The sequence below is a fragment of the Rhea pennata genome, chromosome 7 (assembly GCF_028389875.1).
Source record: "Rhea pennata isolate bPtePen1 chromosome 7, bPtePen1.pri, whole genome shotgun sequence".
In the NCBI taxonomy this organism is placed as follows: Eukaryota; Metazoa; Chordata; class Aves; order Rheiformes; family Rheidae; genus Rhea; species Rhea pennata.
In genome coordinates this window covers 34,250,319-34,274,035 of record NC_084669.1, presented here as the reverse complement: position 1 = coordinate 34,274,035, position 23,717 = coordinate 34,250,319, and the positions used below count along the sequence as shown (strand labels likewise).

The following is a 23,717-nucleotide window of genomic DNA, read 5'->3' as shown; positions in this document are numbered from 1 at the left end:
GCTATTTCCAAAATTCCTAGACGTATTTCACATTTTCTATCACGAGCAAAGTAAGTTTCAATTTTCTTACACTGAAGTCTGTGATACTATGAGGTTTAAGGTTTTGATTTCCTCTTACTATAATTTACACATTGATTTCCTCTTACTATAATTTACACATTGATTTCCTCTTACTATAATTTACACAAATACTGGAAATTGGCTTCCAGTCTTTGTACTTCTAAGTCAGTGTAACAGTCTGAAACTAAAAATTAAAGACATAATACATGATTTTAAACCATTTGAAGCCTACAGTTTTCACCTGTTTAAACAAACACAGTTTTTCCATTTCAGAAGTTTTACTTAGTGTATACCTGCAACAACAACAACAATAACAACAAAAACCCACACACTTCAAATGGTTCTAACCCCAGGGGATTAATACAGGATAAAACATTTCCTCAATTACATGTTACCTTAGATTCTATTTCATTATGGAACATGACAAAGAAAAAGGCACAATCTAATAAATGAAACATTTAAGTTGTCTTACTATAAAAGCATAAGGCATGTTATTGAATCTATTGTCCCCAACTATTCTAGACCACCTTTGTAAAATTTGTTTCTCCTTTGGCAAACAAAACAGAGTTGGCTTACATGTAATTTCATACAGACAGATTAAAAATTATAGCCTTTTGGTCTTTAAGGAGCCAAACAGGAATAAATTTAATTTTCCATTTAGTACAAGAGAAAGACTGCTTAAGAAAGCTCATGCTCAGGTTTATTCATGCACAAACTAAGCGATATGCTTATAATATATTACATATGCTAATATCATAGCTCGCATAAGACAAAGGGAAAATAATGCAAAGCTACAATAAAAAACACTATGCCTTTTTGTTTTTCAACATTTGGTATTTGGGAATCTGAAGATCTTCGATGCTCTCTGCAATTGGCTTATTTAGTGTTTCTGGTAGAAGGAGAGTCAAGAATCCAGCCGACAGTCCGCTGATTCCAAAAGCCACAAATGGTACAAAAGGACCAAGAGATTTCTGAAATTAAAAATCCACAGTAAGAACCCAACATGATTTCCTGCTCTGTAAAATATATGGCCTATATAAACTACAGTCAAAACCATATCCATAGAATTATCCATGTATCTGTAGAATAACACATGAAGATATACAATATCGTTTTCCAGGAACAGCTTACGAAAATTTTTAGTGTGCACGCATAGGAGTACTCACATACAGAGTGAACCTTAGCAACACAGAATGCATTATATGACAATCATTTCACTATACAAAATGTTAGATTCTTTCTGAAAAGAGGTAAATAGCTCTTTTTAAACATCTTGTTCATTAACTCTTGGAACTGACTGAACAAACTTTATTTTTCATTAAAAGATTGAGTTTTAAATGAGTCCAAAAAGTTAGCAAAATACCTTGAATTTTTTTTTAAAAAAAAGTTGTGAAGTAAAAAGTAAAATTATTACTACAACAATCTTACCATAGATGGTACAAATGGAGCCAAAATGCCTCCAAATCTGCAAGACATGGAACAGACACCCAAGCCAGCATTTCTGTTTCAAAGAAAGGATGAAAGATTTGCAGTCTTAAAGTATGTAGATAATTATAACATGCATGAACATGCAGCTACACTGTCAAAATTAACAATTTGTATTTTACAATTTTTAGTCATCAATAGGATTAAATATATATATATATATACACACATACACACACACTGAAGACCTCCAGTAGTTATTCCAAGATCTACTACAACTAGCTACTAAAAAGCATATTGCACCCTTTGAAACCTTCTGTTATTCAGTCCTCCTCAAAAGTTTGAATAAATAGGTCTGCTAACCTGCCATATAGGGCAATATAATTGGGCATGCTTGTGGTGGACAAGGAACGATTTCAAAAGTTGGCAGGATCTTCAGGGAAAAGAACCTGCTCAGTAACTGCAGCTCAAGTCCTTGGCAGCAACCTCTCTTCTACTGCTTCAAGCTACACAGATAAAAAAATCAGTGCTTAGTTCCAAACAGAAAACATTCATTTGGCAGTGTGAAGCCTGGAACATCTGGACAGATGTGTCACTAACTGGGCTGCTGAATTCTGTGTTCCCTGCAGTTTTCAGACAATTTTAAAATAACCTCATCTGGACTAAACGATAACCAAAGCATGGTATAAAACAGCAGGATCCTCTTCGAAGGCACAAGAAAAAAAATTCAAGTCTTTCACTTCCTGATCAAATGTAAGAAGCCTTCCCATCTCTGTCCCTCCTAATAAATGGTATTTAGCAGCCACTTCAAAGACTAACACTAGCACCAGTTGTGAGCAAGGGACTAACAGTAAGAAATTCACAATGTCTGCTCCCTTCCCCAACATCTGAGCTACTTCCTCTAATTGATCACTCTCAATCACACCAGCTAAGCTGAGCTTCCTCCTGCTCACCCTCATTTCCCTCCTCTCATCTGAGCACTGAAGGACAGCAACAGAATTAAACAAGAACAGCACAAAAGTGACCTGGGTTACTGGTATACCAAAACATCCATGTCCACATCCCTTCCTAACAGCCTTTTGCACAGGTTAAAGGAAACAGATGACTGAAGGACCCAGTAAGAACCCAGCGACTTTGATGTAAAAGCAGAAGGACAGAAGTAACCTATTTTCTTTCTTGGAAAAGGTAAATAGCCATCCACATGTCCTCAACTGAAGCTGCATCAGCCCAAACCCCATAAGATTCAGTGTCCTAATAAGGAGCAGAACAAAAGATCATACACACAATATAGTTTCAATCCCTTGGATACTGAAATCAGTCTTTAAAAGAAATATTTAGGATCTAATTAATCCAGAATCCAGCAGAATTTGGTCTATTCAGAACAATGTCATGATAACTGAGCAGAAGAAAATGCATTAACACGCCAGAGCAATTAGGAAACATTTACAAAACACTGCACAACAGCTCACCACGGCCTCTCCAACCTTAATACCTCATATTACCATGCTCATGCTGGAAGATCTACTGAACTGCACTCCACAAACATGCTCATACCATACAAAGCACCAGGCTGCACAAATGCAAACCAAAATAGCTCTAGATCCAGGGTAATCACATCAGTACAGTGCTTTGCTCAAGCCAATTACCCCTGCTGCAGCTGCCTAGCTAATTACTGCATACAGCCCAGCACCCCTGTGACTGCCCTGCTGGTGGAGCAGGGCCCAGCTGGAGTGGTTCAGCACAACGACCTAAAAGCCTGCTTGCTGCTAGTGCTGGAAGCTCTAAAAACAGTGCTATACCCACTAAGCACTGCAAAACAAAAAATGCTGGACAGTTTCTTCCAGAGAAAGCCATAGATTAAAACATCAAGTATTTTTCAACAGTACAAACATATCTATCATCATCAACAAATAAGTGAAAAAAACAGAATTCTCACACTGTTGTGAAAATGTATTTTCAGATGCTATCTTAGTGCAGTGGCCTCAAACTGACTCTACCAGTCATATATAAGGATGCCATTTGCATTTTGCAACCTTTTTCCTCATGATGAGGGGAAACCACAGACTTTCTCTTCCATCTAGATAACCAGGCCTATGATTACATTTTGTTCCTAAATATTATAAACTTTGCTATTTCTGAATTTTAAAGAAAAATGTCTTCTATTTTTGAACTGTTTATACTCCAACAAGTATTTGAGACATGTCAAGATGGGGGAAAAAATCTCAATTCGTGTACATGTCCCATTTCTAGCATGAGATGTATTTGCCGTTCCTGAACATACAAATTAGCATTGCAAAATTTCCTGTCGGGGGGGTGGGGGAGAAGGCTTTTTTCCACCTCTTCTCCCATGCCTTTGAAACACCACGTTTCCAATCACATGGCATGAAGAAGCTACCCTGTCAGAGGAATACCAAGATCACTAAGGCTTTGCAAAGACCACCAGGTGGTGCTGATGCTTTTTTATTACACTAACCACTTACCACTGTTTTTGTTGCATAAACTATAAAATTTGCAACTAATTAGAATACCGAACACTTTTTGTGTGTAAATGGTCATGTGTGAGGATTTTTATATGGTATCTCCAACATAATAGCTTATCATATTATTTAACAAGAGTTGTCTATTGTCTGAGGAAAACAAACCCTAAAACTTCATTTCAGTCAGCATGTTTGAGACTTGCATACTAAACCTAAACCTCTGCCAAAAATCACACGCTGGCACTCCCATTCTCCCAAATTTTACTGCATAAAATAGAAATTGCAAAAGCTGAGTTCACAGTCTAGCTTTTATGCCTCCATATGTAAAGAAAATCATGAACCTCAAAAAGACCCAGTTGAAGAAGCCATCTCCTCCTGAACAAGTATTTTGAGCACCTTCAGAAAAGGGGGGTGGAACTAAGATGGGAGGTGAAGAAAACAAGAACATGTGGTACTTTATTTTCCTAACTTAGGTATACTTTGGGACAGCATTAGAGCAACCTTGCAAACAGCTGATTAAAACTATGAAATAAAGTCTAATTTCAGCCCACCTGGTTCACAGATTAAATGCTGTCAAGTGAGTCACTGCCATATAGAAACTCTTAAATGAGTTGTATTATGAATATTTAACTCAGTAACAAAGGTATGTAAAAGTACTTATTTTTCAAGCAGCAATAAACAGTAATTATACGGGAGATTCAAGTATATAGAAGCACTGTAAATAGTCCTTACTGCATATTCAATATTTATAATTAAGTTAGCATACACTTCCATCATAGCATTATGTTTGGGTTTGTACCCAGTAATTTTACTTCCAAAATCAATCGCAGAAACAAAAAAATACTGCACTTGGCATTGTAGTTCAAGGAGGTTATTTTTCATATTTTAATTCTGAATTTAGGCCTAGTGGAAGTTGCCACAAACAGCCCTGGAGAACAAATCAGTGCAAAGCATGTGACTAATAAAAGAAATAGTTTTTCAAGCCCTAGCAAACTGCACATCATCTTTGATTACTGGGAGGAAAAAAAAAAAAAGCAGCCGCCTCTCATACTGGCATTTCAGGTAAAAAAAAATAATAAAGGTAAGTATTAAAGCACAGCAGCCATCAGTACCACCATGTGCGAAAAGCATTTTCCATTTACGCACAAACGTTAAGTTACCTCAGTACTGTTGGGTATAGTTCCGAAGTATAAATATACACGATGTTGAAAGCAGCACTGACCATCATTTTTCCACACAAAGCTAACAAAGTGGGGCTGAAGAACAAACCTTTCAGGAAAGAGAAAATGAACTGTAAGCATAGTCTGTTTTCTTACTCTTATACAAAGCTGAAAACACTGATATTACCCAGTCCTTTCTAAGAGACTTCCATATATATAAAAAAAAATGTATTTAGGCTATGTTTTTTCAAATATTAACCACAAACAACATCTCACGTTTATTCTCAAACATCCAAAAACTAACATAAGGAAGGAATACATTAGATACAGTTATATTTAAGACCAAGAAAAACTTCCAATTCTTTTTGGAAAAAGCTAAGATTATCAGAGCTGAAGGAGCCAGGGCTAAGGCTTATAGCTCTGCAGTCAGAAAAATCCTACCAAGTAATTGCATTTTTTGGTAACAAACAAATAATAAAACCTTCTAGACTAATCTATTAAAATAAAACCATACAACCTGATTCATGTCTAAAGCTTATTTGCTCTCTGGGGACACCCTTTTGAAATTTAAAATGCAGTAGTTCTATAAACGAGAAGAACAAATGTTAATGGCAGAGCCCAGTCTGTTAACAGATAATCTTTCATTTAACTGAACAGAAGTGTAGGTCTTCCAGAGTTTCAAAGAAATATGTTCTTGTCCTCAGCACTGAGCCCATAGTAAGTTTTGGTTTGGATCAAGTGAAATTGATTAAAACAAAAACAATTGAGAAGCAATCACTTTTCCATTATTTAATGTCACCCTTGAAAAATTTCAACTCTGTTCATCTGATCAAGTTAGATCCTATTTCAACTGAAGCAGAAATTTCTTTTGTTTATGAACTGAAATCCAGAAACTTGATTTAAGTGTGATAGATTCCTGCAGCATTGCTGTAATTCATGCAAAACAGATACAGTCTGTTCACTGCAGCTCTCCTTTTGCTGTTAAGAGTTGCCAGCTGCAAAGGTGTGAACTCGGACCTCAGTTTGGATGTGATGCTCCTTTTCTTTCATCATCCAAACATGAAGCAATGAAGACGAGATTTGTAAATCTCAAATGTATCTTAAAACTTAAAATACCCTCTCTCTCTCTCTCTCAGGGAGACCTAAATTGAATGCTGAATATCCATACATTAGAAATTCAGTATTACTGCACTTAGGAAGTTCTGCTCTTACTGTCAAAACAGAAGAATGTCTGTCTAGACAGTGAAAGTAGCACTCAGGAACGAGGGAGCAATTCTAAAGTGCACTCTCATCTGCGTTCCCTCCCTCAGGGGACGCTAAAGGCTGTCTACATGGGGAATTAATGCAGGATTAGAAGCACACTAGAAATTCACTGCACATCAACTCCTTGTGTAAGCAAGCTGAGACAAACTTGTTAAATTTTCCTCTGAGTCTTTGAATGTATTTTCAGCAACTCTTGCAGAATATTCCACAGTTTTCTTTTCATGTGTAAAATTACTACATTAAAAAAAAAACATTAATACACAAAGCAGAAACGCACTTTCTCCTGTGCAGATTCTGGTAACCATTTACAGGTCATTCCCTGTGTCCAACAAAACAAGTCCATGCAGAATCTTTAGTACTTCTGTTATACTTTTGCCCCACCCTTTAACCTGAAGGTCTAGTAGCAACAGTATGCACAAAAGCATCTGCTTCAAACTTTGACGAAGAAGAAAGCTGCAGGTTCTTCTGCAAGTATTTGAGTTCAGTTGTTATGGAAAGTTCTACTAATTGATCTTCAGAATTTAGGGAAATAAAACAGGAAAAAATGGTAATAAATGTTATTGACATTGAAGAGCTGCTATAAAAGAAGTTACTCTGATTCAGTATTGATATCAATGTCATTAAGAGTCTCATTTGCAGTGTCACCATGTAGATCAGCCTTTCAGTTATCATCTTTAAGAGAAAACATTCATTTAAACAGTACTTTTGAAAAAGAAGACTTTAAATTTACTTCAGAAAATATCTAGCCAAGAAAGTGCAGCTCTCCGCTTTTCCATTACTCAGAAAGGAATATCTGATACTAACAAAGACTGAGACAAAACTCAAAGAACTACAAGTTTTCTTTATTCTGCATACACACAATGTTCCTTCCATGGAAGGCATATCAATGAAAGTCAAACAAAAGTTAAGATTACTGTATTTAGTACAGCTACGTAAACCTAAATAAGAATTAGAATCTAGTTATCCCCAAGCTAGGGCTCTCATTTGTTTGCTACTATATAAAATAGATACAGAAGAGGGAAGGTATGTTCAGTCACATAGCAAAGAAAATAATTTTATAGCTGAATTTTCCAGCCATTGCCACTCTCCCTCTCCATCTTCCAATCCGATATTCATATAAATTCATTCATCAGTTCTCAGCAATGAAGAGGGAGCTGCAATAGTGTATCAGTTTTTCCTTAACCATTCAAAAAATTTAGTCTCAAATTCAGAAGATATCATTAATAACTGAAATGTTCTAACTTGGCTTATTCCACAGGTAAGATGACTTGAATCAGATTCTCATTTACAAGTTAACCGAGTTATTTAGAAATCAAGTCATGCATAGGTTAAGAGTGCGAGCTGGAAGTGCCCACTATCTCATTAAAATCTTAAATCCATTGTAATAGCATCAAGGATATTGTCAATCACTCTAAACACATACCAGGATAAATAAGAAGTGTTCTCCTTAGTAATACGAGGGCCAGATCAAACGCAACAATCCCCATTTCATTTAGAGAATTGACTCATCTTTGTCATACTCAGAGATGAATTTCTTTCAACTAACACATCATTCTGGGCCAAGAACCACCTTTACACTTACCACAGAGGAAAGACAGACATTTTAATTGGATTAAAGTCAACTCAACTGAAAAAGGCAAAAAAAATCCTGAAATTTAGCAACTACAAGAATTATTATCCTATACTGATTAGTCACCACTACGTTTATTTTGTACTTCTTTTTAACAAAAAGGAGTCCCAAAAAGTAAACTTTTTGGAACAAAAGAAATAGTGTTCATAAAAGGAACAATAAAGTGTTTGAGGAGTTGAATTAACACAAGCATGGCAAACAGGATTATGGGATGTTTCCTCTCCTGCTGTTTTTCTTCCTGAGCCTTTTCTGAGACCAATCTGAATGGATGCCAGATAGCATTTGTATCTCTTAGGGGTAAACACAACCTATAGGACTGCAATTTTCCTCAATTATAGCATAATTCATCATTTCTTTAAAATATAACCCAAAAACTTAAAAAGCTTTTAAACCCACACGAAGCTTAAAGCAATACTGGCAGGTCACTGGCTCTCCAACCAGCTATTGGGGGGGGGGGAGGGAGGGAGGTGCAAAGTGGTAGGCCTTAAGGTACTAGTAGTTTCAGTCAAGAAGTAACATTACATTGCTTTCTCAGCTTTATTTGAATTAACAAATATGTACTTCGACAGCAACACATACTTACTAGTATTTGTTGGTAAAAACAGAGTAAATATACAAGCAAATCCCGCAAATACCAGAAAAGAGGTCATAGTTCTTCGCCTGCCAGACCTAGAACAAAACAACTCACTTGGATAAAGATGGAAACAGAGTCCTTCAGCATTTTTGAATGTGTCTGCAAAAGCCCATCTGAAGTACACAGGAGCATCAGTTATAGTTACACATCTATTGCACCAAGATTAGTGCTTCAAATCTTGTTTTTCTAATTTTCTGTAAGTCTTGAAACAAAAGCTTTCCTATTTCTAGGAAAGTTTTGATTTGTAAGCTATTGAATTTCTAACCTTGTAAAGATGACCATACTTACCTTGGCAACAGGAACATGCATAAACTCTTTTGATCATTGTACTGAGTGAGACAACTTGTTCTGCTGCTGAAAGTACTGTAGTGCATACGCACAAAGATCACCTTAATATTGGGTAAGAAAACTGAATTGCAATGCTTCTTAACCTGTATTTCCCTTATATAACTCTGCATTATATTCAGTTACTACACGAAAATAAAGCTCTTTTGTATGGTTTCAATAGTACAGACATGCAGAAATGAGCAAACGTTAGTTCTGCTGCATAGTATTTAGAAATAAAAAAAATAGACATCATGTAAAACATCTCCACATCTGCCAAACTTCAAATTTCAGAAGTATCTGCAATGGACTACAAATAAGGATATTCTTAGTAATATGTTGCATTCGTGTAAGAATATTGCATACGCTAATGCATATTGCATTAACTCACAGCTATTTCCAATGATTTCCCACACTAGAAAAAAAACTCCAGTTTATCTGACATACAATATTTGTTAAGATCTTCTCAATCTTTTTATAATAGAAAAGCTCTGCTTTAAGGTACTGTACACTAAAGCTAAATGAAACCTGATCTGACCTGTCACATTCTATTTTTCATTAAGCATGTAAATCTGGGGTACAATTACTTAAGAAACAAAAAAAAAAAAGTCAAACAAATTATAAACTACAAGAGGATAAATATGTAGAAAAGAACTTGTGTAGTCTGCGATTTAAATTTATGCCCTTGACCTAGGTTTCTGGGGAGTGGGGTGCAGGCTGTTTGTTTTGGTTTTGGGCTTGGCAGAGCTGGTAGTTTCTTTTGCTGTCAGGAAAACTCAGCAGGTGACATCATCCTCTTACTGAATAAACAGGATTTTTGCCACTCTCCTCAACGAGACCAAGGTATTATTTTAAAAGACACTTAAACTGATGATTAGATGAAGCTCTGAATAGCTCTAGGTCTTTGGACTAACTATTCAGTCTTTGGAAATAAATGCCCTTATAATAAATGACTTCTAAATACAGTGAAAAGTATGAAAACAGACAGACACTGACCATTCCTGCCTTAATGAAAACTGAATCACTCTCACTTCAAATTTTTCTTCAAAAACTTCCAGTAAAAGTTAAGAATGTTGAAAACTGCTTTTAACAGCAGTTGGTAAGCTAAGCAAAAATAAGCTATTCTGAATAAAATATGTAGGTGTAAATAAGCAATGGATATTAACATAACCAGGATAATTAGTACATTTTTCATAAGGACTACCAAATCTTTTTTCCTCTAACTGCTAGAAAGCTCAATTCAAGTATTTCAAAATCTAAATACAACTAAAAATAAGTTAAAAAAACAAAATCAGAGCCCCTTTCAGTATTAGCTGCAGAAATCCCTAGAGCTGACTAAAACCTCAAAGTAGTAAATGTTCTTTGATAACAGTTAAGTATCTTACTGATATTTTTCTATGCTATCTATAAATGTAAACTAGAAAATGTCTTACCAGGATTTCTCAATAAAAAACATGCAGAGAGGGAATGCTGGAACTTCCACAAGACCATAAAGAGCCACATTTAAATATAGATTTCCTCTTAATTCACCAGCATTTAGAGTTAGTCCATAGTACATAAAGCTGCAGACATACCTACAAATAACCGTACAATTTAGATTATTAACGTAACTATTCTTCAGGGCTCAGATGTTACTTAAAAGCTAAATTACACTGAGCTATATATTACTTACATTGAGCTACATACTAGGAAGAGAACCCTTACCCCACCCACACACACCCAGCCCCCTAAAAAGGAACAAAGAATAGCTTCTATTTAAATCAAGGAACTCCTTGAAAAAGAATGCCTATATATGTACACAACATAACTTTATGAATTTTCTATTAACAACTGTTTAAGTTATTTAGCACATCTAATACACTTAACTCTAATGAGATCACGCTTAACTGTTGCGAAACAATTCTGTGCAAAAAAAGTGGCGTGTATAGCCTTTGTTTAACACAGACTGTCTTCCCCAGATCTACGGTAGGTTTCCCAAAGAATCCTATAACATCTGATACTTTCCTTGGAAACCCACTCCCAGGCCTGTAAAATCAGCACTGGGTTGGAAAGGCCACTACACAGCAAATAGACACGTCTGGCCAATTCCCTAGTAGTTACCTTACCAAAAAAGAAACTTCAGTCTTCTAATCATTAGCTTCCTGTGGTCAGAGCTTTAAAGCTGTTACTATTGCCTTGCTGATGGTCTTGAGTTTTACACTTCAGATGGCTTCTGCCTTTACCAGACAGAGACAGTACGACACTAGGGGACAGTAAGCGTGCAGTCACAGAAGTACTGGAAAAGACACCAGCTAGTAGACACAAGCTCACAGTGTAAGCAGAATTTCAGAGCACATAATACAAAAAAGAGAAATGTTGCCCATTGCAGGGAGAAACACAGTCTGTGTCAGTCACAGTTGATTGATGGTGTCTGAAGGCTCACAAGTGAGCCGGGTGACAAAAGAGTCGCAAGCTACTCTAACAGTTCTGTGCATATGTGTTTTAACAGGCTTTGTGACAGCAGACAACACTGCTGTAACTTTTTCCAGAAGGTGAAAATGCCTTCATAGCATAGTTTCACATTGCCATAATCACTTATTTATGTTTACCTAGCAGCAAATTTAAGAGTTTAAGACACTACTGGAAAGGTCCTATTTGGCAATGACATTTGTCACTTCTGCCAATGTCCTCCACATCTCTGCTTACCCAACATATTGAACCAACTTTCCCATCTATATCCTGACAAATATCTCAAATGTAATGCTGAACTTGCAAGGCAAAGCTTCCTGCCATTTTGAAAAGGAGCTATTTCAGAAACAGATAATAGCAACAAGTGTCCCAGACTAGCTTAGGCTAAAACAACCAGCTCTACATCCTTCCCAAATCTGGGTTGATCCCTCTGTTTTGCCATATATTAACAATATATTATATTACTCCCTCCTCCACCTTAGGTGGATTTTTTCCCAGAATAGTAACTAATATAAATTTCTCATTTGCATTGCATCTTGCCCAGTGTTTTCCTCCACTGAACCTCTGTAATATGCTTTCAGGCATACATTATAATACATACTAACTATTATTTTATATCCACATCATTGGCTAATCAGTATAGTCTTTTTCTTCCTAACATTCACTCAAATACACATCTCCACAATTTCTCCTTCAGCTTTTCATGTCACTTAAACTCCTTCAACAACTACTAAAAATTAGTCTGGTGACAATACTTAAAGTAACACACCAAGAAATGTAACAGCAATAATAATGAAGCATCAACTTTACAACATGCTATTTCAGATGACCGTCTGCTATTGTTAACTGACAAACTTAGAATTTTGTGCTTAAGGGCAACACTTTTAAATGAAAAGGATGAAAATCTTATTCATTGCTCAAGTTGACTCATTCATGCCATCTCAGCAACTTGTTACTACATACCAGATGTACATTAGTATGACAGTTCGCCACCGAAGAACTGGGTGTTTTACTAAGTTTAGGATACCAGGTGCCGATTCATCCTTTCTCAGACTTCCTGCACTTGGTTTTAATTTTAGATTCAGTCGCTCTTTACCATTACCAAGAGCAATATATTGCAACACATGTTCAGCTTCTGCAGTTTTCCCTTGGGAATAGAGCCATCTGGGTGATTCTGGGAGCATACTAATGAGAAAAGAAAAGAAAATCAATGAGGAAAAGCTGATTCCTATAAACAATGCATTAAATCAATCTTCCTGTTTTCCAAAACAATAATTTACAACAACATTAGTATTAATACAAATTCCTGAGAAAAATATTCTATTTGCACTGTTCTGCATATTAGATTTCACACACCGATAATAATGTACTGCTAATGTTATAAAATCATTTTGAGACACTTGACAAAGCACTCACGTTCACGTTGAGAGGAGTTTAAATCTAAACCTTGACTTCTGCTGAACTGACTTCCGATGAAACACTACCTAGCATTACCCAGGGAGCATCTCAAATCCCAATTATCTTAACAGTCAGGACAAAGCTTTGTTTTCATGAAGGTTTATTTCAAACTTTTCCATTAAAGGTAGGGCTCAGAGCCTGGGTGAAGAGAAAAAGAAAAAAAACCTCATCGTGGAATTATTTGCCAGGCTACAGTACTAACTGATCTCTACCTGCACAACTTCCAAATCGCTTACTCTTAAGTATAATCAGAATACCCTTACTCACCATAACTGCAGTCTGTGACTCCATTTTCACCCTCCATGAAGTTGTAGGGTGTGCTATTTCATATGAGCAACAAAACAAAGAATGTAGTAGGTTTAACTGAACCTTGTTTTTATTTCCTCTAATACTCCAAACAGATTGTTCAGATATACACCCAACAACCAAACTGTACTTGGGTTATTTCGAAGGATCCTAATTCTTATAGATATATTAGGGAGTAATTCTATCACAAACACAACAGCACAGTGGAAAAAAAATTATGCAGAATTTACTTTCCCAGATCAAAGGCTTGGCTGACTATAAGAAGAATGTTTTGTATATTATTTTAACAGAACACATCTCAAGAGCAGGTCGTTCTAAATATATATACACGGATATGTGTGTGTTGGGGGGGGGTATACACACACCCCTAGGTATATATATGCAACTATTAGAAAAGCTTTTTTCCTGACTATATGATATGCTAGACATTCTTTTGTTTTATCGTGAACACAACCTACTATACTGATAGCTCTGTGCATTTCCACTTACAGCTCTGATAAGTACAAGGTGTATTACTTGATATATTCAAGAAAATATGTTGTTACAAAATATGTCAGACAACAACTAGCCTTTTCAATTCATTAAATATTGCTGTATTTCATAACCATTTTTATGGTAATGTCTATTTAGGAATTCTAAATAGGAACATCAAAAACAACAGGCATAGAAACAGACAGGAGCACTTAAACAGCTAGAAAGGCAACCCCAAGTGTTTTCATTTATTTCTTATTACATTCATTTGTCTTGTGAAAAGTAACTCTACAAAAACCTCTAGGAGCACTTCTAAAACTTCTCAAGTGCTGAAACCTTTCTTTGGCAGAAGGCAGTGTTCCTGGCTAATGCTCTAGCTCACGGCCTCTGGCAGGCCTTCCCTTCCCCAAGCAGGCTTGTGTTATTAGACAGCTGGCACCCAGCTGCTCTTTGCAACACCGGCCACAACTGTAACAGCATGCAGAAACACAAGCTTTTCTACTGGGTAATCCTGGCCTTATGCTTCACTTAGAATCAACTCTCTCTTGCTTGGTTCATAAAGCATATAGAAAAGTCACTCTTGCTTACACAATCTTTTTGTATGATGACAGGAAAAAAAGTAACTATTAAATCAGTGCATAGTCGTTCTTTATCAGTATAATAAAGATGAGTCACTTACAAAGAAAGAAGAAAGAAGATGACTCCTGGAGTATTTGATATCAAGGCAAGGTAGCGCCATTCTCTTACACAGTAACCCAGCAGTGCGTAAACAGCAATACCAACTGCAAATGTCAAATTAGTTAGCGAACCTGAAAACACAAAACCAAAAAGGTGACTCCAGTAACCAATAGCAAGAACTCATGAATAGAAGTCTTCAACTCCTAGCCTGTGATTTACCTAAATACAGTAGCAATAAAAACTTCACAGTGCCTTTATGGCATTTGTCAACCAGTTGGCCTAAGTAAACCATGCAGCCTTCATGGGGAATGCCTTTGTATATTAGCTCTCCCTCCTCCTTCCCCCCACCTTTAAAAAGGAAGGCTGGTACATAGGCAAAAGCAAGAAAGGAATGGGAACCTACAGACCAAAGCAGATCTGGGGACAGGAAGGGGAATGATGTGATACATTTAGGTCTCTATTAAGGTAATGTTGAATAGAGATGGAAGGCTGGAACAAAAGTTGGAAGTGAGCTATAAAAATACAAGGACTGAATTAGGTATGAAAAACAGCTGCAAACCAGAGATGTTACAGTAAATTTCTGATGACCAAGTATAAATAAAAATGTTAAAAATATGGAGTCAAATTCAATTCCAAAAGCCTAGCAGTGAACTCTGCAGACTATTAGAGCAGATCTAGTACTAACCCAGAAATTCTCAGCTATTGCACATAAAGCCTAGCTCACAGTCAGCGCATAGGAGAACTTCGTTAACACTGCTGAGCAGTATTCAGTAGCTTCCTCCTCCTTTCAGCCACTGACCAGTTGTTCAGCACCTCTTTATCAACTGCTGGGAAGAACTAAAACAAAGCACCTAAAAGGACAAGCTGCAGGAAACAGTCTGTCTTCAGTCCATCAGGAGGCTGGCCCTGCAAGGAAGAAGGCTGGGGAGAGCCGAGATAGACAACAAGGGTGAGGGGGAAGGAGGGGCAGGAGAGAGAGGTGACGTGAGTCAAACAAGTGAACTCAGGAGAAAAAGAAAACTCAGTATTTGAAAAATAAAACTGAAGTGGAAAACTATAACCAAACCACAACCTCCTCATATATTCCCAGGAGTTCAGAAAATAAATAAGAAAAGTAAAAAAAGATAACAGAAGAAATGAGAGAAAGAGAAGCTCACAGCCACAACAAATCAGCATTTGGAGCAAGTTTTTCCCTGTATCGTGCCAGCCAAAAAAGCAATACAGTCTGAGTTACTCTAATTTTACAACAGTATTACAAGTAATAGTTAAATTTATTTTAAGTCTTGGCAGTGGCATACTGGAAAGAACCTTTAAAAATACTGGAAGGTCAGCCCTTCCAACAGCAAAAAAGAAAAAACACTGTGCAGGCACTAAATCATTTTGTGGTGCAGGGAAATTTCAAAAACTATTTTAAAGAATATTTTCCCAAGATACCATACAAAAAAAAAAATCACAAAATGGTTACTGCATCATTCAGAAGCTGCCAGGATCTGCTGGAAGAGCTTAAATGAAACACAGACCACAAATTGGGAAATTTAGGAATCACTGTGCTAATTTAAAGACCTCAGAGATTCACTATTTATCAAACTCAATCCTGTCTTCCATGTTCAGGCAATGTTCCCACAAAAATTAGAACCTGGATGAAACAACACCATATCTATTTGACTCATGCTACAAACTCAATTTATCTGCTACAAACACAGGAATTAAAAAAGTAAGGTATAAGAACAATAGCTTGCACAGTAATAATGGTTAAATATTCCCACCTGTAAATGACCAAAATGATTTTCCTACATATTCTTGTGTTAGGACAAAAGACACAAGAGCCATTCCACCATTCACAATTCCAACAAAAAAACGCGACACTGCAAACGTGTCATAATTTGGAGCTAATGCTGTGACATACCCAAAAATGACATCAAAAAATAGACCTGTAGAGAGAGAACAAGACATGATTAGTACTTATTCTATGCAGTTTGAACACAGAAGACAGGCAGGGAGCACAGTAAATTATTTGCTCTAGTGATTATTCTATAGTACTCTAGCATCTCACATTTGGTTTTCTAAATTCAAGTAATATGAAAGTTACAACCATATCCAACTTGAGGTCTGCAATCCCAGAGAAAATTTCCCTGAGACAACTAAATAAAGACTATTTAGTTGCAAACATATCTGGGAAATAAATCACCAAAATATGAGTTACTCACTCAGGAGTTTAGGTAAATGATGTTCCTAAGGAAAAAAATTATTGGGGGGAGGGGAGGGAAATACAGTAGGGTGACACAGATCCAGTCAAATATAGCATTGTGTTCACATTTTTAGGTATAGTTATATCAAAACCAGGTTATTTTTCATTGACATTCCAATGATCACAAGGATAAAACACTACACAACAATTTTAGTGTTGTTTCACTTAGTGAAATACTTATACAGATCATTAGTACTAATTAAACCATTAGCAGCACCTATCTGAAGAATCTATTTTAGCTTGGACAAACAGCATTAGAGGTTTGCCATCCAAATAGTCTAATCATAGCAGGGCCAGTTTCTCACATACTGAAGAAAACTTCTAGAGGATCAGGAAGAACTTTAGCATGTCAGTGAGTCACACAGTTTAAGGACAGGTAAAGCATCATTATTTACAATTTACAGGTAGCAAAAACTGAATAGGAACACAGAAGATGACATCTACACTCACAGGAGTTGCTTACACAACCAAAGAGGGCTCTTCATGCCCAACTATACTTTCTAATTGTACAAAATGCATCCTTTAGAATTGAAAAAAATGAGCTCCTATTAAAATAATCTCAACAACAAAATGCATCAGGTATCATCACCACTATCAGTTTTTAAGAATGTGTAGTGCTTTATCCTTCTAAATAAAAGGAGACTATAAAACATCATTTTAAACTTAGAAAAACATTGACAAACAAGAAAAACATTGTTCTGGGCACAGAAACATTTTTGCTTATTGCAAGTTTATGATCCCAGACTAAACACATTTTACATAAAGAAAATGTATTTTTTCAATCTTCCTTTGTATGAGAGATTTCAAACATGTTAGTATTGTTCACATCCTAAAACTTATAATAAACATTTCTGAAATGGGAAAAACTAAGTCAAATTCACCAAGGCCCCTGCTTTGTCAAGTGGAAACTGATATACTATCCAAATAGAAGACTTAGAAAAACATTTTTAACAGTCTTACCTGATATATAAACTGGTTTCCTGCCCAGCTTATCCGACAAAGGGCCAAATATGATATTTCCAATAAGCAATCCAGCAAAAAACAGAGAAGATGCAAGACTCACTTTATACGCTTCTTGTTCAATTAGGTACCACTGTTTAAAAAAAAAAAACTATTAATACCAAGTTTATTTTTGCTTGGTTATAAATTCATATGCAAAAAAACAATACAAGTGTCAGTGAACAGTTCTCAGAGTTCTTAAAAGCCAGCCTTCTGTAGGACTGCTTTCTGTAATGCCCTCTGGCTTATCTTCAAAATTTGAACATATGCACAATCAAGAAAGGGCACCTGGGGTGACAGAAACATGGTCCCACAACATAGTTGTTCATCATTAATGCTTTAAGTGCTGCAGTAGTGATTGTGCTTTATTTTGCTAATTTCTATTAACTCTTCATCGATGATGGAGCAAGGCATGCAGAAAACTTGTCCAGTCCCCCGCTACAGTGAGAATCAACACTCACAGAAGTATACTGTTGAGATTACACACACTGATGATGTTTTTAGGTGAAAAGAGTACTGATCAGAAAGTCTTACCCAAGTGATTTTCCAAGCTAAGAATTAAATTTAATAAAGCTTTACCCAAACATTTAATAATTGTTGAAAATATGCTGGGAAAAAAAAAATGGATCAACGTTCACACCAAGACAACATGCTGACTTTTTAAATGACATTAATAGTATGTTCTTCGGGGAAAATGGAAAGGCAGAAGGAGCCTAATTCCATTTATTTATTCTTTTAATAAAGTGAAAGGGTAACTCCAGGGAAAAGGCACATGATCAAAATACTGTACAAGAGTAGGGCTTAGCCCTCAAGTGTTAGCCTTGAATTAATAGAGATCCCCAAAGAACACCAGAAATTTACTAAAACTTTGTTACAGCAGTCTTGAGACTCATACACTTTTACTCAATCTATTTGGACTTGCATATTGGCAAGGTACAGATAAGACATTGCCCTATACATCCATTACCCCATATAATCATAATATCAAAATGATCCAGAGTTGGAAGGGATCTACTCATGCATAAAGAAAAAACTGTGAAAGTTGAACACGTGCAAGACAGCAGACTTCGGAGGCAGAATGAAGTGTCAAGGCATTTGAAGGTTGCCTCTTCTAGTCAGATGTATCTATTTACAATACTTCCAAATTTTGGAGGACTTTTAGATACTTTGTAAAGGTAAGTTCCTGCACAGCAGCCTTTGCAGCTGTTTCCTACTATATTCCCACAGGGCAATAGATTCCAGTCTATTACAGTGGATAATGATACAGCTCCCAAAACTTACTTTCTGAATGGACTCCAAAAATGAAATATTCCTGGCCATGAATCCTCATCCTCCAGCTAGTATAAGAATATCACAGTATGTGTTCTCTAAGGCAGAGTGCTGCTGGCTTAAGTCCTCCTTCTCCACTCTAGCCTTCCCCACCATACAAATTACAGACCCACAGTTCCTTTAGTTCTTGTCTAAGGGATGTTTCAGGTTGATATAAGGGAGAAAATGACCTTATGGTGCCACATGTGGTTTAAAACACCCTCAACATTAAAGGACCACTTTTATACCAAAATCAGGTCATTTTCTTAATCTCCCCTTCCCAAGCATCATCCCCCTGTAATGTAAAGCAGGGGACTGAACTGATGCCAATCCAAAAAGCAATTTTAACAATTGTTTGCCAGGAACTGAGCCTGAACTGTTTTTATAAAATCTTAGTTAGGCCGAAACAGATTACAGTGATTATTTCTTCTTGAATCAGAACTGAACAGCTACTCTGAAGTTTTGCTGAGCTCCAGAACAGAACACTGGCCACAAGCCAGAAAAGAACTGAAAATATGTACTGTTTAAACTCCACACCATCAATAAAATAAACAAGCTTTAGAAAAAGCACCTTTTCTCTCAGCAAAGAAAAAAACAAAAGACTGTTTGAGAAATGTTACTTATGCTTTTTGATGCCTCAATGGAAGATACTCTTTTAAGAAGTCTAGTACAACCTATGCAAAAATATATCTGTATTCCACAGAACACGTCTACATTATTAGCATACAAGGAACTTGCTAAATATGTCAAAATCAGCTATAGCAAAACTGGTAATGCTTTGTTAACAAGTTATCCCCCAAAGAACATCCTTTCAGTTTGTTAAATCCATTGAATATTTTGAAATTTAGTTACTACCCAGAAAAAAACACCCTACACTGACCAGCATTTAAAGATTGCATGGAAAAAGTAAAGTAGCAATGTAATCAAAAAAAGAAAAAAATATAGTTATCAAAATGAACAGGAAAATATAATTTATTTTAATGAAAATCTTAAAAATTACAACAGTTTTTAAAGAAGGACAATTGCTTCTTTACTTAAAAATAGAGAACAGAGGATCTGATCCAATATTGCATCATTCCTTCTCATGTGTAGTCATTACATTTTTCCAAGACAAACATCGCACAGTTACATTTGGAATAAGCAGAAGAAAGCAAAATTTGGCACAGGCCATGCTAAATGCTAACCTTTCTCAGCAAATTTACTGAACATCTGCTCCAATAAAACAATCAGAAGTCTGATAGTTTATACTAAAAGTCAAGCCACCCACATGTATTTTTTTCCTGGCACTGGCAAAGATGCTTAGATCACTTGCTCTCGCCTGAGTGCTTATATCCCAGGGACTAACAAAAAGCAAATCCAACTTTTCACACGAAACTCCTAAGACCTAAAGATTAAAGGTCAAGCTTCTGTCTCACTCAACAAATTTCAGTCTGTTCCATCTCCTACTCTCACCACATACAAATTCGTGCACCAAGTCTGGGTATTTTTAACTTTTGTAATAGTTATACTCTAAGATGCATCTTCTTTGAGAGCATGATGCAACTCACGGCAAAGATTAAGTGCACAGCACAAATTGCTTAGACATGACAAACCAATATTTTTCTTGATAAAGAGCAGATATTAGGAAGAACCCATGCTAGGTTCCAGAATTGAACTGTAGTTAAATGATACACTGCACATCATTCTCATTAGCAATAACTTTCAAAAACATCCGAACATGGAAAAAAAAAGAGAGAGAGAGAGAGAGAGAGAGAGAGAGAGAGAGAGAGAGAACAAAGCAAAGCTACCAACATAAATAAAATAATTTAGTATTGTTAAGTCTTAAGTACTGCACTTATACTAGGAAAAGTTTAGTTAGGAAAACTAAATTAATAATTTTATACTTTTAGATTAAAAAGAAAGAGAAGCAGATGGAGGGGGGTTCCAATATTTTTTAATAGTGTAAGAAAAACTCTGAACTAAATCCTATTCAACTTTCACAAGAGTCCTGTACTGACTGCATAAATCTCCAAGTAGAGAAGAAATGATTAGGCACAATAGAAATACTTGCCTCGGTTACTATAGATGTGAAGTTATTTGCAAAATGGATGTGTTTAGCAAGCTCAGCTCTGCTAATTGGAATTTCTTCTTGGTCAATATGATACTCAGGCGCAGCTCCCACAAGCACTATAAGCATTGACTGACAAGCCACATATACCTTAAAATAAGACAAAATCATTACTGTAAACAATCCCTAGAGGGGCTCACCCTTGTTTAACAGCATGCTCTAAATATTTCATTAAGCTAATGAAAAACAATTTCCCTTTATGCAGCACCACACAGACTGAGTACAACCAACTTAATGTGTTTAAACCAACAGATGTGAACTATCAAGGTACTCAGCAGCAACAGCCTCTTCTCCAAAGTTACTGGTAGACTTTCAGTGAAAGTTTCATTTTGCAGCCCTTTTCCCAGTTCCAAACTGAGAGTTTGCTACATTATACTTAGTATATTTTTTATTTAACTATATTTTAGTACTGCGTTATACTGTGCTTACCTTGAACGTTCTTGCAGGAGGAAGCCTTTAAAAAAGAAACTCCTCCCTAAAATAATATTTTAATTCAAAAAACGCAGAACTGTACTAACGCGATGAAGCCTGTTACGAAGAAACTGCGAGAGCGCCCAGACGCAAGTGTCTGCGCACAGGGGTGCGGACAGCAGCAGCTCGGGACGGCACCCCGCGTGCCGCCGCTCGCGGGAGAGCGCAGACAGCGGGCGCCGTCGGCACGGCTAGGTGCCGTTTCCTCCCGCTCGACAGACGCCGGAAAGGCAGCCCTCAGCAAGTGCAGCGTGTTCAAAATCGAGGAAAACAGACAGGTCGCAACTCCCGTGAAGTCAGTGCGAGTTTGGCCAGGAGGAGGTTTGAAGACCTCCTTGAAGAGGAACGAGACGGCTGCTCCACCACGCGCGAACCGATCGAGGGTGCGAAGTCGGTGAGGGCGGGGGGGAAGCGCCGCAGGCCGCGGGGCTGCCGGAGGGGCCGGCGGCGGCCGCCCCGGCACCGCTCGGGGGCAGCCGGGGCTCCCGCCGCGGCGGGGCCCCCCGAAGGCCGGCCAGGGAAGAGGGGGGGGGGCCGAGCCGCAGCCCCGCGGAGGGAGCAGCTCGGGGCGGCACCGCGGCGGCGGCCCGAGGCCTCGCGGGCGCGCGGCGGGCCGTTACGGCCGTTAGGGCCGTTGCGCGGCGCCGGCGCGCGGCCCCTCACCTGCAGCAGCACCAGGAAGGCGGTGAGGCGCCGCTGGCCGCCGCCGAACTCCCCCGCCGCCCCGAAGGCCTCCTCCAGCTCCAGGGCCATGGCCCCGCCGCGCCGCCCGGCGCCTCCCCCGGCGGTCCCGCCCCCGCCCCCGGCCCGGCCGCTTCCCGCCGCGGCGCCCGGCCGGTGGGCAGAGCCCGGGCGCCGCGCGGAGAGCGCGCCCGCGAGGGGAGCGGGCGGGTCACACGGAGCAACTGCGGCGCGCCGCGCGGGAGGCAGCCGGCAGGGGGGCCCACGCCGCGCACGGCCGAAGGAGGCACTTCAGAACAACAAAATAAAATAGCTCGAACGCTAACTGCTAAGCTTGAAGTAGGAGCAGCTCTCCCTGAATGACCGACTTTGTGAGAGCAGGACTCTTCCGTCAGGATTTAATCTAGTCTAGGTAATTGCAGGCCGCTACCAACAGGCAATTACGCTCTGCAGCCCTCTCCCCAGGCCTCCTCTCTGGTCTGAGCTAGTAACTGGGCACCTGCAAAACAAGCCAGTTCAGCCTGTTCATTTGATAAAAGAAACCAAATAAAAACTACCAAAATTGCTCTGTTCACCCTGTGACTTTTCATCCAATCTGCAAAGAGCAGCACCTAAGAAGTCTGTATCCAGTGGACGGGGGAAACTGGTTAAGCTGACAATTCTGGCATGAAAAACAGTGACATTAGTTCTTCTCAAGCAGACCTTGTGGTGAAGGAGTCTGACAAAAGCAAGGTAAATGGCTGCCTTACTGTGCTGAATTCCTCCAATACACATGTAAGCCACCAAGAAAAACAGAGGTATACAGGAACACAGTTTGAAAATGCAGCTAGCTTTTGCACATTGCACTAGCTTTACAAGTCTGTTGGGGGGGGGGTTGTATTTTAAACTTGCACAAGTATTTCTCAGTTAGCTATTAAAACAAATTGTTTCCCTTGAGATAACCCAGAATGAGTTCCTTTTAAAATTCTCATCCAGGAGAACTAAAATTAGTGGGAAGATAAAACTAGGATGCTGCAGTTCACTGAGAAACGGCACCATAAGACATGGCAGGTATTGTTGCCCAGGAAAAAAAATAAGCGAGGCTCAAAGTGCTGCTTACCTGGAAACGGTGACAACATGGCTAACAGGGACTTTAAGTGATCCTTGTTTCCTCATACATGTAATCACTGTAGATTAGCAGACAACAGTGAAATTCTCAGTTTTATGTGAAGTCCTAATAGTCTCTCTCCAGCAGCTTTCATCACTCCTACTCTAGTTCCGATATGGCAGTCTGTTGTCAAACCTTCAAAGACAGGCAGACTTTCAAGCACGACAGGCTCCCATTTTCTTCCTGAATATATCTACAGAAAGCATGAAAACAATTTTGAAAACCTACCAATTTTATAAGACCTATTAGGGTCCCTCTCAATGATCTGGTTTCCTAACTTCAGGTAGAAACTAAACAGTACTTAAGTTCAAAAAAAGCCCCAAACACCTCTTACCAAGACTGTATCTGCTTCACCTGGAGCATTTTAGCCTAGAACATATATATAGCACTGTTTCCAAATCACCACGTAATCATTCCCTGAG

At 38.1% G+C, this 23,717-nt stretch overlaps 1 protein-coding gene across 1 annotated transcript; it reads right to left on the bottom strand.

Moving 5' to 3' along the window:
* Positions 1-866: 866 nt before the first annotated feature.
* LOC134142701 (solute carrier family 22 member 15-like) lies at positions 867-22,220 on the bottom strand. Its single transcript, XM_062580110.1, has 11 exons — positions 22,131-22,220; positions 20,940-21,086; positions 17,543-17,675; positions 16,101-16,265; positions 14,336-14,465; positions 12,385-12,606; positions 10,407-10,547; positions 8,599-8,684; positions 5,123-5,231; positions 1,489-1,561; positions 867-1,031 (listed from the first exon to the last, which is right to left on the bottom strand). The coding sequence occupies exons 1-11, from the start codon at positions 22,218-22,220 to the stop codon at positions 867-869; spliced, it is 1,461 nt and encodes a 486-aa protein (XP_062436094.1).
* Between the last annotated feature and the right edge of the window lie 1,497 nt (positions 22,221-23,717).

Excerpts from the sequence above, each read along its gene's own strand:
- LOC134142701 (XM_062580110.1), bottom strand. The coding sequence starts at position 22,220 with ATGGCCCTGGAGCTGGAGGAGGCCTTCGGGGCGGCGGGGGAGTTCGGC. Across the intron at positions 12,607-14,335 it reads ATCTTCTTTCTTCTTTCTTT|TATGCTCCCAGAATCACCCA; the intron begins GTAAGTGACTCA and ends TTTTCTCATTAG. Across the intron at positions 1,562-5,122 it reads CTATACCCAACAGTACTGAG|AAATGCTGGCTTGGGTGTCT; the intron begins GTAACTTAACGT and ends TCTTTGAAACAG.